Raw genomic sequence first — 15,768 nt, forward strand, 5'->3', positions numbered from 1 at the left:
TGTTCCTGATTGCAAAGGGAGTCCTTGTATGCCTCCATGGGCAAGTCCGTCATTATGAAGTTTTGATTTACTTTTTTTTTATACATATAAAATACATTATTTTACATCAACCTGCTATTTTGAAAATGCTGCAATTGATTTATTCCCTTCTCAATAATCTCTATGATTGCTGACCAGCTTTTTGCATGTTTCCACTGATCTTTTGATTATTTATCAGCTGGTGATGCCCCCCACCCACACATACCATTAGTCAGGTTTCTAGTTTCGCCACACCAGATTACACTCTCAATCCAAACTTATTGGACTTCCACAGAACCCCCAAAACCTTTTATATTCTTAAAAATCCACATGCATTAGCTTTTCTCTCATACGGAGACGTCCTGGGCTGAGAGCCACATTTCCCTCATTAAAAGCCATATTAAAAACTTGGTTGTGAGAATTATTCTTGGTGTTATTCATCTGTTTTTGGTGTATGAGCAATGTCTAAACCTCTGATATAAACACACACCGTCATATTTTCCCTTATTTGGTCTACTTGTAAAAACTGTGAAGCTCACCTAACTCGTTCTGACCCCCTGGCCCTTTTTTTCTTGTCTAGTGTCCAGCCAAACTGCTACGCCCCCCACTGGACCACACTAAAGCCCAGACTAACACTTTCTGCACCACCTTGGAAACTTTCCTGGCTGCTATCTGTAGCTCTTCAGCCAAGATTCCACACTGTGCCCTCAGTCCACACCGCTGCCCTAAATGTTTGTGTGTCTGTGTGTGAGACGCAGAAAAAATAAAAGTGGAATAAACTGGATTCTGTCACAAGCATCAAACTAAAGTCTCAGCCTCCCATCTCACTCCCCTGCCTCCCCTTTACCTTGTTAAAGTCTTAATGACCAATAAAGTCGCATGTGTGCCCTTTTTTCTGCAGACAGTTGATGGAGAATCAGATTACAGTGATCGAGCGAGGGGCTTTTGATGACATGAAGGAGCTGGAGAGACTGTAAGTACCACCTAGGGTTCTATATAAATAGGCTACACACACACAAACGCACATGTACACTTGACTGAATTTGAGCTTTAAATGAAAATTCCATCCTTCTACGTGTGTTTTGGTAATGACATTAACAGTACAAAGCCAAACCAGTTGTGTCAAGGCTGTGGCACTCCCTTGTCAATCCATTGTGGTTGGATGGTGCTGAGAGGGTACAATGTGGGCAGGGAGTGTTTTTTATTAGCTTTCCCTGACAGGAATGCCCTCAGTGGGATATGTGGGCTTGAAAGGCCCACCGCACCGCAATCCTGGCTCATCTGGACAGCACCAGGACTACTTGACGGCTTGTAAAGCTGCAGGAAAAACACACAGACAAACATTACCAACCACACCTCAGCCAGCTCATTAGCAAGGCAGCTTTTCTAACCACATGCGAACCTGAACATCAGATAACTTTATAGACTTTTTAAGAGGTACAGTTCTGTGTAAATGTAGCAGCAGCAGCAGACTATTACTGTGCATTATTCACAAAATCCATGTTTCATCTGGCCACACACTCCGTGTATACAGTGAGGGGCACAAGTCCCAACATCTGTCTGACTTTGTCTGAAAGCACAGCAGCAGCAGCCTGCCTTTCACATTTTCAGTCTTTCAGTGCCAATAAATTCACTTCTGTGTGCTTCCAAAAGGCCTTTCAGAGAGCAGAGAGCCGTGGTTTCCAAAAGATTCGCAACACTCTGTTTCTCATTGACTTAATTGTTGTATTTGCATACAGCCTGCCAGTCTTGGATGTTAGTTGTTTCACTAGAACTTTGTTGTTGGCTACCAATGCATGTCAGTGCTTTATCAGGTTTTAAACTCCCTCATCCCTTTCTCTTGTTTAGACAGATTGCTCCAGATAAAAATGTGTTCATGTTTAAATAACCAGTAGATGTAAATCAGGTTTTCTGTTCTTCTCTGAAAGCCAGCAAAGCCCTAAATTCCACAAGGAGCACCACTGGACCATTTGTGGCACAGTTCCTGTCTGTTTAATTCTCCTGAATTTTCAGTTGACTATTTATGCAACAATCAGAGCACACTGAAATACAATAACATGAGTCAAAACTGACTCCCTGGCACCTAAATGAAGTTGTTTACAGCCTACACACCTATGAACACGCAAGCAAACTTCTCTGACTGACCGTATGTTTTTTCTGTCACAGGCGGCTGAACCGTAATCAACTGCAGCAGCTTCCAGAGCTGCTGTTTCAGAAGAACCCTGGGCTGTCTCGGCTGTAAGTCAATCCAGATATATATATACTTATATATATTTTAATTCATATTAGTTTCAGACTTGCTCTTTCAAATCTATCAGAACACCTGCCATCTCTGTTTGTCTTTTCCTTGTAATAAAAAGCAAAATTGTTCTTCTGAGATATAAACCTGCTGAATGTTGGCGATGGTTTGATTTGGTTTGAGCACAGTTAAAGAACAATTAGGATTCAGTTACATTTGCTGGAAGGAACAACTATATCCTCATGGTGAGTTATTAGAGTGTCAGGTCTCATTAAGACAAACTGGGCTTTTCTTTGCTCATTGTTGGACCTTCCTGCTGAATCATTTGCAGCTTTTTTGGGTCATAGCCATCCACATGTATGTGAACTGCTGGTAGCAGAAGGCTGATATGACACGAGCTTAGAGACCTTGTGAACCTGTGGAAACCCTTTAAACGTTTTCACATTTTATTTTAACACAGCCATAAATTTCAATGTATTTTAGAAGGTTTTGAGGTGATGTGATATGAAACATGTGGGATATTTAATCTGATACGCCTAAATGAAATCCTGTGCAACCTATTATGACGAAGTTAATGATAAGTTAACACCAGGTTAGGCTATATAACAAGAAGTTGTGAAAGTGTGAATCTAGCCCCGAGTGTTTGAGGCTGAAAACACTTTAGACTGAGGTGGAGATGCTGACCTTCTGGAAGAACAATGATTTTAAATACAAAACCAGAGTAAATCAAAGAATATTAATGCTTAAAGTCCAGACCTAACTCCAATTTAAAATCAGAAAGCTTAGAGAGAAAGTTCTTCAACTAATCTATCTGAGCTTGAATTATTTTTCAAAGCACATAAGAAAACTTTGAACAGTTTTCCCCTTTCTCTTTACAGTTTTGCTTCAGTTTTTCTTAGTCGGTCACATTCAATCCCAATAAAATCCATTGATGAAGTAAAAATCTTCAGTGAAAATAAATACTTTTGCATGACTTCATCAAATCTTCAAAGTCCCCTCAGCAGGGTGACTGCATCTCAATCATTTGAATAACAGCAGCAGTTTTTGGTTCACTGTTACACACCCACACACCATTTCACCTATTACAGCAGACAGTCCCACAGTAACGCTAAACCTTAATTTCCTTCTGCAGCAAAGGCATACAGGTTTTTATTCTTTCTTTTGGATAATCTGTGTCCCTGCCACTGGTTGATCATTCCAGCTCCAATTTCAGTTCAGATTACCTGGAGCATCTGGGAATAATAAAACATCAGAACTTGGAAAAATCATTTCCCTCCCCAATACCTTCATAGTTGCTCTACTAACCAATGACCCATGCCTCAGCCTACCATCTGTTTGTCCTTTGGGTTGATGTTTAACACCATCTTGAATCTATCTGTCACTTCCTTGCAACTGACTCTACCTGTCACCCATCATTATGCCAAAACCAGCTGCTTAAACTTTAAGCCAGTTTCCTTCCTTTAGAGATGGAATGGCTGTCTTGAGGCTTGCACCAAGTTATCTCTTTAACAGGAATGAGAAGCAGAACGGGCCAAGGCCCTTTCAGTCCAGTGGATGGCCTTGAAAAAGTGAGATTAGTCCATCTGGTGCAGTGCACTCTGCCAGCAGCCACAGGATTGTGCTCTTGGAGCTCAGATCCTTCTATCCACCCGGCTCTTTGCTCATTATTATAAACCAAGGAATGGCTTTTCTGCTACATTCAGGAGAAAAATATTGTTTGAATATTTTTAAAATTTATTTTATTTTTTTTCTTTATTTATATTAGCTCGTTTATCTTAGTCTGGAAAACATGGTTTGTATTGAAAACTGAAGCTTTTCTGGTGCCACGTGTTTGACAAATTAAACAAATGTAAAATAAAGAAGCATAAAATTGACAGTAATTTAGTTTTGATTACATATGTGGATAACTGAAAACTGAGACCTTGGAAAATAATTCCAGTATTTTAAAAATATTAAAATACTTTGGTAGAGTGGGATTACGAGCAGAACAGGATTATTGTTGGATTTGGGATTCTGTTTAGTTTGGAGTAGTTAGATTATAGCATATAAATACGCCCATCAAGTCCAGGAGATGGGAAGGACTTTTATTTTTGCACTAAGTGCCAATTGTCCTCTCTTCAGCAATTGAAAAAACACCAACACACACATTTACATTAAGCTATTTAACTACTATGTATTACTTATTGCTGGTTGACCTCTGAATGTGATTTATATGTTGGAGCATTTTACAATATTTTTTCTTAATTCTAGTGAACAAAATGTATTTAATACAATTCAGACAATTTATTTGTGAACATATTGGGCAGAAATCACAAAAATAAAAAACCTTTTTGGCATTCTTGAATAATTTTTTTGAAAGAGTTTTTCTTCCTTTTGCTCCCACTTTTTCAAAGTGCCACCAGATTTTTGCAGATGACATCTTTCATTTATTGATTTTTATTTCTTTACAATATCTGCATAAAGCAAAACTTTGGTCTTTGAGAATTGGATATTGTTTGTTTTTAATTGTAAGAAGAACAAATGAAAGATGGCTCACTTAACTGGATGCAAACTGTGTCAGCACAGTTCTCAGTTGCTTTAGTTTAGAAAATTAAAATTGGAAAAGACTGACAAACTTGTATGTGTACGTTTATCACATGCAGACAGCTTTGTGAATATGCCGAAAAGTCTGTATAGCTATTTTTGCATTTGTTCAAAGAGTTCTGACTTTATGATCCCGTCAAGTAGAGCTTATTTGAAATCTCAATGCCCTCAGGTAGAGTGCTAACCCAGATGTTTTATTTTCCGTAAGACGGGATTAATTGCCTCTCATCTCCTTTTTTTCTATACTTTAAATCTCTGACTATCTGCGTCTACTCACTTTATCTTTTTTGTGTGCTCATTAAGAAAAGAAACAAAACTTTTGTGGAAAGGTTGCTTTAATAAAGCAGCTATTTGTCACAGGCATCCCACTGAGAAAACAAACAAAGGGAAGGGCAGAGGGGAAAGACAGGCAACGGATTATGAGATGCTTTCTCTCATTAAACTTTAAAGGAAAAACTGCTGGGTTAATAAAAGGCAGTCAGTTAAATGAGCAGTGGGCTGTTGCTGTTGAGTTTTTAAATACTTCCTCTGCAGTCATTAAGCCATTGGAGCAATCAGTTTTTGCTACAATGACAAGCTGGAAAATTAATGAACCTTTTCCAGAACACTGGTTCTGGAAAAGAAAACAACTTTTTTGTGAATAAGTGCATTTGAACAACAGCTTTGTGAATCCTTGGATAAATCTTTGTTCTGTCTTGCACACATTACATTGAATAGAGTTTTCTGCTTTGTGTTTGAGTCCTCTCTACACCCCCGCTTTGCTACCTCTTCCCATGCCTGAGAGATACAGAGACACTGATGTATGAGGGTCAGAGGAAAGATAATTGGAATTGATTAGAGATGATTGGAGATAGTTAGAGTTAGTTAACGCTGCTTGTGATGGATGGCACCGACAAGAAGACATGGAAAAGGTGTTGTGGAGGCGAGAGTCGGCGAGAACAATAAGAGCGAAAATAGAGCCGCATTCATCACTGTTAACGACCTGTTGCCCCCCGTCTTACCACCCCTGACTGCTTCTCATCCCACTTCCACTGCTTTTCAGATCTGTAATCTGCTCATCTATGGTTGTAATTAGTGTCTTTTCGTTGTGGGAGAGCTAGCGGAAGGAAGGACCAGGGCATGAAGGGAAAGAGAGACATAGGTGTGCAGACTCAGAGGAATGGGCAGCAGTTAGCCTGATAGCTGGCCCCAGGGAATGGCATCTGTTTGCTGCTTAGGATGGAGGCTTGGGGGAGGAGGGCAAGATGTACTCTGTGGTTTGTGATTGCTGTGTTCCTTTTTGGTTCCAAAAGCAAATACGGGCAACAAATTTCAGTTTATTTGAGGGGCTGCTGCTTTCATTCATGTTAAACATAACGTCAGGCTATTAGCTGGGAGAGGATTTCCCTTGCATATCTCTCCCTGGAGGTATTGAAGGAGGAGCGGGAAGGGTGTGGATGTACCTGCAGTATAGGGGAGCTGAGGAAATCCTGGCAGAGGATTGCAAGTGGAAGCGTGTCTCATCCTTCTTTTAGACCTTTCATTTTTCACATTCAAGTTAATGCCTGGCAACAGGTTTCCCGATGTACACAAACCACAAACACACCAGCTGAAATAGGGATCGAGATGCACAAAATATATGAGAGAGAGAGTAGAAAAAGTAGTAAAATGTAAATAACAATAATTAAATTCAAACACACACAGAATAACGCTCTAATTACATCTCTGTGCGCTAATGTACGGATGGTTTGCACGCACCGGGGATAACGCTATTTATATGGCTTTGAGTATAGATTAAAGCTGCTTCGAAGTGTTGATGCAAAACTGCTTCCTCTGTGTGCGTGTGTGTGTGTGTTGCAGAGATGCTGTGTTTGGTGTTTGTTGATCACTCGATGCTTAGGGAACGGTAGACCAGTGTGAGAACAAAGAAAAACTCGGCAAAAGGGAGTCTAGAATAAATAATGTGAGCTATCATTAAGCCTATAAATCATCTCCCTGCCACAGAAGCCTATTGCAACTTGTTTTTGACTTTGTTGTCAGCGAGTAAACAGATTTTTTCCATTTTTTCACTGTTAGACTGATTGGTTTAAAAATTCACTGCGGTAGACCAAGACTTTATGTGTCACAAAGCTGGAAAGTTTGCTCTTTCGTGTGTGACAGCATGAAAAAAATTGGTGCAAATGTGTTTCCTTCTTTAAATTCATAACTGCTGTTGAGTATGTATTTATTATTCGATGAATGTGTGTTTATTCATTTTGGTGTGCGATAGTGGTAAGCTGTAAACCTTGTCATTTCCTGCTCCTCTGTCTCTGCAGATGAATGACCTTCCTCGGTACGCTAGGTCTTTCTTGTGTCTTTGTCCCCCAATAGGACTGTTTGGGGCCCTGCTTGGCAGCCATTGCCATAACAACCCATCCCAATCAGAGGATGTCTGTGCCATCAGTATCAGACATCCTGATTTCTTGACTGTGATTTGTCTGGCACTAAGTGCAGGGTTGTGACGAAAGTATTTTCCTCTTACAGATTAGTTCTGATCTTGCGTTTTGGTCAAACTTCAATGTTTCATATTGTCACATTTTTATTATCAGACAAAGATAACATGAGGAAATGCAAAATTCAGATTTGAAACAATGGATTGATCTATTAATGATAATCAATCTGGCTTTAAAAGTATAAGTGCCTGCCTTGTTCAATTGTTATTTAAATGTGATTAACCACATTGTTTTCATGTATTTTCCCAAATTGCATCCAAGCCTGATTACTGAAGGAAGAAATCACTTCAATCAAATCGGTTCTACAACATGAAGATGGTTTAAAAGCATGCCCTGAGCTACAGTAATTCAAGAACTAATGAGAAACAAAGTCTTTGCCCTCTACCAGATAAGACAGGCTTACAAAATCAGTTCCAAGGTTTTATGACTCCTGTCAACCTCAGTGAGAGCCTTAAGACTGATAAACCCCGGAACAATGATGAATCTTGCCATTATTTACTCCAAAAGCAGATCAATAACTCTACAATGGTGGGCCTCACTTGTCTGAATTAAGGTAAGAATGAGACTGGGCAAAAATGCTGTTCATGGGGGAGTTTTATGGCTTAAAGTAATGCTGACCAAAAAGAAGTTAAAGGCCCATCAAGGGAAAATATTCTGTAATGTCTTGAGGCAGAATCTCTCACCATCGCTTGTGACTTTAAGCTAAATCTTACCGAGTTATGTTTAAGATTCTCAAGTGACCTAATCAAAGTCTGGACTCAAATATCCTTGACCTTAATCAGACAATTACTCTCTAATGTCTTCTGGTACATCTGAAACAAAACACCTCTCCTCAGTGACTGAAAAGATTAATTGCCAGTTACTGCAATAACCTGATGGCTACCACTGGGGACAGGATTACCAGAGTTTAGGTTTAGGGTTCTATTACTTTTTCACATAGGGCCTTGGTTTGTTTGTATAGGTGGTTTTCCTTAAAAAGAGTTAAATGTGATAAATCAAATAGAGAAGCCTTTTGTAGGTTCTTTATCCATATAATTCATCTATTTATATTTAAAATGCAGTGGTCCTTCTGTAATGATGCAAAGACAAACCAATTTGACATCCAATTCCATGTGAACCACTTCAGTCAAAGTATATTTACCTTCTTTAGCAGAACTTAAAATATTGAGGTTAGTGGATAGGTTTGGCATAGCAGCTAACCAGAGAAATACCTGGCAACTCCATGCCCCGTGCCCCCCTGTCCTTGTCAGCTGGTAAAAGTGGCTTTTATGGCTTGTCACTGTTTTCTTTACGAGTCGGATCCTGTGTGAGAGAGAAACGCAGACCAAACCATGTGAGGAGAGCGGAAGCCAAAAGGGGGTAATTTAAAAACCACTCTGCCATCTGAAATATTCACAACCGCAGCACAATGGGAGTGGGAAAGAAAGAAAAAGAGAAAGAAGCCAAAAGATTGGTGGAAGAACAAAGTTAGACAAGATAAAGGGAGATATCTGGAGGTGGAAAAGAGAGGAGCAAAGGCGTCGTAAAAGCAGAGAGGAAACAGCAGTGTTTATATTTCCTAATGATTTTGTGTCCGTCCTGATGAATAATGGAACAGAAGGATCAGTTAAATATTCACACTAAAGTGCTGGGACTTCAGTGGTCTGTGTGGATGTCCAGTGTCTGGAACATGCTGCTCTACATACACAGTCCAAGGCGGACGCTCCAAATATTCATAAAAGCAACACACACACAGACAGACACACACACACCCACACGCACACACACAAACATACAAATGCTATTGCGATGACCGCCTCAATCATAGACAGCGCATTTGAGCATGTGCACATGAACATCGTCACACTTGGGATCCATCTGGTCATTATGAATTGATAAAACATGAATAAGACATCACAGTGTGGTCTAGATCCGTCATAAGTATACATACACAGGGAATTCACTTTCAGAGCTGCCGGATAAGGCCTCCTCCTCCTCTTCCTGCTCCTCGTCTTCCTCCTCTCTGTGTGGCTGCCGACAGCCGGCTCCAGATTGGAACTGACACAAACGGGAGGAAAGGCGACCCTCGTGTCTTCACATGCAAACGCAAGCACAACCACACATACTCTTTACTCCTTGAAATCTCAAAGCAGGAGTTTGAGGAATGCTGCAGTCTGGCTCTTCTAATAACAGCCACTCTGGCGACTGCTTCAGTATGTATGAACGTATGTATACATGTCAAAAACATGCAGTGCCTTACTTAATGTCCAAACTGTAGCGACCCTAAAGGTGTTTTTCAATGCATCATTTAATAATGGAGAGAGTGCAGCTCAACCTAACAAGCCCTGGCTGTTCACTTAGACTGACATATTGGGCAATATTCAGCAGAGCAGTCAAGAGGATGGCTACTTTGGAGAAACTGCACAGATGCACAACTAGGGAGCGAATCTGTCAGCAGGGCAACCCTTAGTCATGAACTCGAGACTGGAGTAAAAAGTTTAGCTTCCAGCAGGACAATGACTCTAAATATACAGCCATGGTTTTTTTAATGTGTCCATTGAAAATCTCTATGCAATCTGGTTGAGCTCAAGGTATTTTTCAGAGAAAAATAGGCAATAATTTCAGTCTCTAGTGTAATAAAGCTCATGGAGGTATACCCCAAAAGCTTTGCAGATGATGTGGCGGGATGAACGCAAAGTCATGCACACCATTTAGGATAAGGGGTCTCCAAATCTAGACCTCGAGAATTACTCTCCTGCAGTTTTTAGATGCATCCTGGCTGAAACACAACTGAATCAAATGAATGGCTCATTGCCGTGCCTTCGCCAGAGATGAAGGCACTCTGAATATGTACAAAATCATTCCATTCAGCTGAATTGGAGAGGGAATGTGTCTAAAAAATTTAAAGTAGTAGCTTTCAATGACTGGAGTTAGAAACCCTTGATTTAGATCATTAGAAAAAAAATTGTCCAATGTATCATTTTTCTTCCATTTATTCACTACTTTTTGTTAGTCTGTCTCATAAAACCTATTGGAATACATTGGATTTGTGGTTGTAATCTGAAAAAGTTCGAAAGGTCGCAATATTTTTGTGAGGCATTTTCGATGACTGCAGTTAAAAAGTATTAGGTGGTAATAAGGCAACAAGATTCACATAGGTGTATCAGAATATTTTCTCTCACCTTGAACCATTTTGCAGCTGCAGTTTTGTTCAGCGCTATCTGTTCTGGTTCATCACGTTGAAGGGACGTGTGCGAGGTGCTTAGCAGGAAGAATACTGTAATCTCTTGTTATGAGCTGTTAAAGTCTGGACTTTAGGTTCTGGAGCTCAGGACTGGAAGTAAAACAAGCAGACCCAAGCACAGCTCCTCATCTCATGGGTGGGAAGGAGAAGAGGGGGTTAGAAAATCCTTCAACATCCTGAACAGCAGGAAGACACACAGAACCAAGTACAGTCCAAACCCCCCACATGTACAGTGACTGGTCAAGCCCAACCCTGCGGCCACAGGCTCTGCGTCTGATAGAGATTTACAAAAAACAAACTAGATGGCAAATTATGCCTTAGATACTCACACAATTGTTAGTGTGTATGCGTGCACACACTCACACATACACATGTGCAAACAGATACCACTGCAAAAAATACCTTTCCCCCCTCCTAATGATTTGCTGCTGTAACAGCCAGGGCTCTGTGGGGCTCAGACTGTTTACCGTTTCTTAGCAGGCGGAAGGCGGGCACAGAAAGATTTGGGAGTTGAAATAGTTCAAAAAGCGTCCTTTATTTCCTGAATGAAATCTGATCCTATTGCTTGGGAAAAGTGTGGTGTAATGGATGGAAAGCGATTTTTGGATTTTTAGTTGTGTGTGTGTGTATGTAATTACAGGCTTTGAATGCATCCCTTTATCCTCTGGAAGGAGAAACCTGGGTGAACTCCTTCCTCTTCCCTGTGGCTCAATTTCTGTGTGTTTGTGCATATGTGTGTCTCCTCGCTGTCTGTGGCTGAGCAGATCCATTCTTAGTGTTTTTATACTCAGCACACCTCTAGGCCTTTTGTTCTTGAGACTCCCCAGGCTACAGAGCTGCTTCCACATAAAAATACAGTTTAATACGCCTTGAGGTTAATTCTGTTGAAACTGTGCAAGCAAGGAGGGAAAAACCGTATCAGGTTTCATCAGTAAGTTTTCGTCTATTTGTTATCAATATGTCATGAATACTATAATGATTGTATTATATTTAATGTCAAAATAACAGCTGTGAAACAAGAATTGGTTAATGTTCACCACAGTGAAGCAAAAAACAAAAAATTATTTTTTCTATTGAAAAAAAACAAAACTAAATATAACTTTTTTTTTCTTCTTGTGGAATGAATTAATTAATAGATAGTTTTATATTAGTTACACACAAATATAAAGGTAGATTAAAAGCAATTTACAAAACTATAATTTTTTACTGATTACATTATGGTGATAAGTAATGATGTCTCAAGAAATGTGAATGTAACTTAGACATTTAAAATGTCCTCCAACGACTAATTTAAGTCAATGCAAGGAAAATTGCAAATGCCTCAATTACAATCAAGTAGTTTGACTGCAACACAAGAGCCTATCACAAAACACTTCAAGGTTTGGGGTTAAGATACTTTTTTCTGTCCGGATGTCCTCAAGGGTCGATCTCTTGTGTGTTGTGTGTCCCTGATTTAACACAGCTCATTCAGACGGTTGAATTATATCTCAGCACATTGCCAAACTCTGCAGAGGAACCATATGTGTTGTACCAAGGAAGCATTTAAAACATACAAGGAACTTGAATTTGGAGACTGACATTGGATATTACCATAGTAATGCTTTAACAAATCACAAGCAGTGTTTCAAGTAAACTGTGTTATTGTTGAATGACTAAGTACAGGTTTCTGTTGGTACTGCGTATCTGATTCAAAGATGGATGTTTTTTTTGTTTTTTTAAATAGAGTACATTTTCTCAGTTAACTGAAAACTGTTTTTTGTAGTAAGCATAAAACATTTCACTCCTGGCCTTAAATGTCTATATGTTGCAGTTTGTATGCTTGTCTAGTACTAATTTGTTCCTAAAGTCAAAAAATATTCAGATGAATGTGTTTGAAAACAATTTTTTAAAATTGTTTTAAATAATATTTTTTAGTGTACACTGAGATGTTTCTGGTTTGGTCACTATATTTTAGATTTTATTTTAGACTAGAATACATCAATAAGAGTCTACACTCCTTGAAAACTGTAAAATAGCCCTTTATTATACCATTGATAGCGAATGATGCTAACTTTAGCAGCAAATAGATGTGAAAAGGAAAATTTCCTGTCTTACAAGAGAAACATGAATATTTATCTCTAATAATTCCTTGAAATGCTGGATCTCAGTAGATCCTTTTGTCACAATCCTCTGTGTAATTCTCCCTTTCCTCAGCTGCTTTCCTTTCACAAACCAGAAGATGATCACAATCTTTTGTGAACTGCTGATATTGCAGCAGAAAGGCATGTGGGGTTGTACACAAATACCACATATGCTCCCAGTATCACTTAATTCATGCAACACTCTCCTTCTGCTATCATTGTATGTGACCTATGTCTCATTACCCCAAGAGTCTATGTGAGAATTTGTTGTGAAGACGTGGCTTTCAGTGAGCAACAATGTGCATGGAAGCATATTTCCTTCCTTGCTTTGTTTAGTTTAAGACAAACTCGCTGGGGAATAGAATTGATTTCTCCAGCCTGCTGTTTGACTGGATTGTACGTGCACACACCTGCCCCACCCGAACACATCTTCCTTACAGCCTGAGAAGATACCAAAGGTATGTGTGTGTTTACTTGTCACACCAATTCAACACCTCAAAGGAAACAAAGATTAGTGAGGCTCTGAGTATTGATTGACAAGGAGGAAGGCACAGCATGAAAGATAAAAGGATGACGGAACCAAGCAGTGAAAGAGAAATGAAGGTTGCACCAGAGAGGAATACAAAGCATCTTTTGTGGTTTCTCACCTTTTGGAGGTTTTCCTCTATTTTGGACTTATGCAAGTCAGTCCAGGAAATGTGCAGGCAACGTAGGTAATGGTGTGGGGAAAGATTAAGTGGGGTTGGGGAAATATTATGTGGGGTTGGCAAAAAGTAAAATGAACAGAGGATAGAGACTGGCCCCATTTTAGACTTTTAAATGATCTCAATATCTTCTCATCTCTGTGGCTGTACTGGCAGACAGAAAGGCAAAGGTAGTCAGGGGCACCTGCAGGAGCGCATTAGCCAAAAACCCCATTATTACTTCAAAGCTGGTCTCTGCTGGAGGAGACCTGGGTGAAACTGAGGCCCAGAAGAGGATGAAACACAGTTTGGATATGGAACTATGATTGTCCCTCACATCTCCCTCCTTTCCACCTTCTTCTACCTTCCTTATCAATTTCCTTTTGACATTTCCTCCATCTATATTTTTAACATCTGGCTGTATGAGGTCTCCTTCCTCCTCCTAACTTAGTTTGTCCTGCTTCTATAGTATATAAAAGAAAAGGCCCAGAGAATGGAGACATGATGAGCCCCATGCTGTCATACTGAGCTTGCAGACCCTTTCATATGGTGATGTAAATGGAGATAGCTGGTGACTCTTCTCTGGTCTGTGGTAGCAAGAGTTAGACATTGTCCTTCACATGATTGTGGTTTGTAGACTAGAGCTCAGGCATAAACCTGGGGATGCAAATGGTTCCCATGAAGCCCAGACAGTGTGAAAACCAGACAAAGGGCCATACCTTTCAGAATGTAACTTATAGCATTCCTCTGTCTAATACATTATACCAGAGACCTTTACTGATATTTGCAGACTGCAAAGGGTCAGATACTTTAAACGGGACAACAGCCAGAAATACATAAGAGCCACACAAACTCATCTGAATTTTTTTCCATAGCTACGCTGTGGCTTGCTCCCAGACAGTGTCAATACTTTATACGTTTCCCATCTGAATAAGTTGAAGGAGAAGATAGTGTGACCGAAGGATGTTTGAACAATGCCTAAAGCTCTTTGATTTGACTTCACCAAGAAGGAACATTATCGCTCCTTAAATCTGTCTTGCTCAACCCCTTAAATCGTTCTAACCATCTCTGGGTGTGTGTGTGTGTGTGTGTGAGAGAGAGAGTATGACTCTATAAGCCACGCCACAGATCATTGTTACTCTCTCCCTCTGACACCTTCATTAGACCCACAGACAGAAATTGTGTTGTGTAGCTTAGGCCACATATCCATTACTAATGACATGGCTGTTTTGTTGCTGTGTTTTCAAGTTATTCACGTTTGTATTAAATGTATACAATGTCATAAAATGAAAATTGTCAGTGTGGAAATGATAGCAGAATTACTCATTTTTTTTGTAAAAAACATAAAAATTTTCTCTGTGTTAAACATTTGACATGTCTCTAAGAACAAATATTTGAAATATTTTCAGTATTCTATTAATTAATTAATTGAATATAGTACTCAGGCGATCCCAACCCTTTATCTCTTACGGCACTTTAATTGAATGTACAATAACAACTGTGCTTACTTTTTTTTTTATAAGCACACCACAAATGTGCACAAGTTATTTTAGAAGTAATGTATTTCTCAAGTAATATATTGAGAAATATATTATTTACATGTCACTGATGTCGTCTTCCTAAGTATAAGTCATCTTTGTTCAGAGGTAAGTTGTCAGGATGTGTTTAGCATCAACTCAAAGCCTTCTGCTATTTTCTCTTGAGCTGCAGCAGGCTCCGACAAGCAGCATTCATAAAGAGAACAACGTAAAACGTTTGTTCTGTCTGAGGGCAATAACAATCTAAAAGCTTTTGCTTTCTGAAGTAACAGTTGTACTTGAGATGTTCATAGCTTTTTTTTTCTGGATATTTTCATCTCATGTTGTCCTGGTCTCCTTCATCACACTTAACCTAAATAAAAGTAATAAAAGCCTTTTGTAAAACATTCAACTACCCACTACTTTGTTGTAATGTAAAATAAGAAAAAAATGGGTCGGAAATCCCAGCTCCAGGATTTCTTGTCGTTTAAGTTATTTGAGTCTTCAGCTTTAGCTCCATATAACTCAGTTTCACTTCATAAAACTGTTTATGAAACAGAGAAGCACTTTCAAGCCTTATGAAAAGTTTTAAAAGGTCAGTGACTGGCTATTCTCTCTCCTTTTCCTCCCCTTCTCATCACTCAGTATATTTTAATTAAAGCATCTTTATTAATTCTTATAAATGCTGCAAAGCTGACGCAATTTAGCAATAAAATAGAACCATGACAGGTTTTACTGATCCAAACTAGGGCTGAAGCATAAGGTGGTTGAACATTAATGTCAGAGGTAGTCATGCCTATAACTTTATCAGTGTAATTTAATCTCTAGTTATAATACAAGTCCTAATAGACTTGTATTATACCTAGTATTATTTGTATTATAATCATGTGAGGGGTACTCCTCTCATAACGCAC

The 15,768-nt window shown here is 39.3% G+C and overlaps 1 protein-coding gene across 4 annotated transcripts in view; it reads left to right on the plus strand.

Annotated features, from left to right (window-relative positions):
• Positions 1 to 15,768, plus strand: part of LOC129360181 (slit homolog 1 protein-like) — a 95,751-nt gene that overhangs the window by 15,968 nt on the left and 64,015 nt on the right. For all 4 annotated transcript variants that reach the window (XM_055030308.1, XM_055030310.1, XM_055030309.1 and 1 more), the window contains exons 3-4: positions 920 to 991; positions 2,185 to 2,256. In XM_055030308.1, the coding sequence (XP_054886283.1) occupies positions 920 to 991; positions 2,185 to 2,256 (144 nt within the window). The remainder of the gene's footprint in view (positions 1 to 919; positions 992 to 2,184; positions 2,257 to 15,768) is intronic.

Source organism: Poeciliopsis prolifica, unplaced genomic scaffold, assembly GCF_027474105.1.
Source record: "Poeciliopsis prolifica strain line A6 unplaced genomic scaffold, Auburn_PproV2 SCAFFOLD005, whole genome shotgun sequence".
Taxonomy (NCBI): domain Eukaryota; kingdom Metazoa; phylum Chordata; class Actinopteri; order Cyprinodontiformes; family Poeciliidae; genus Poeciliopsis; species Poeciliopsis prolifica.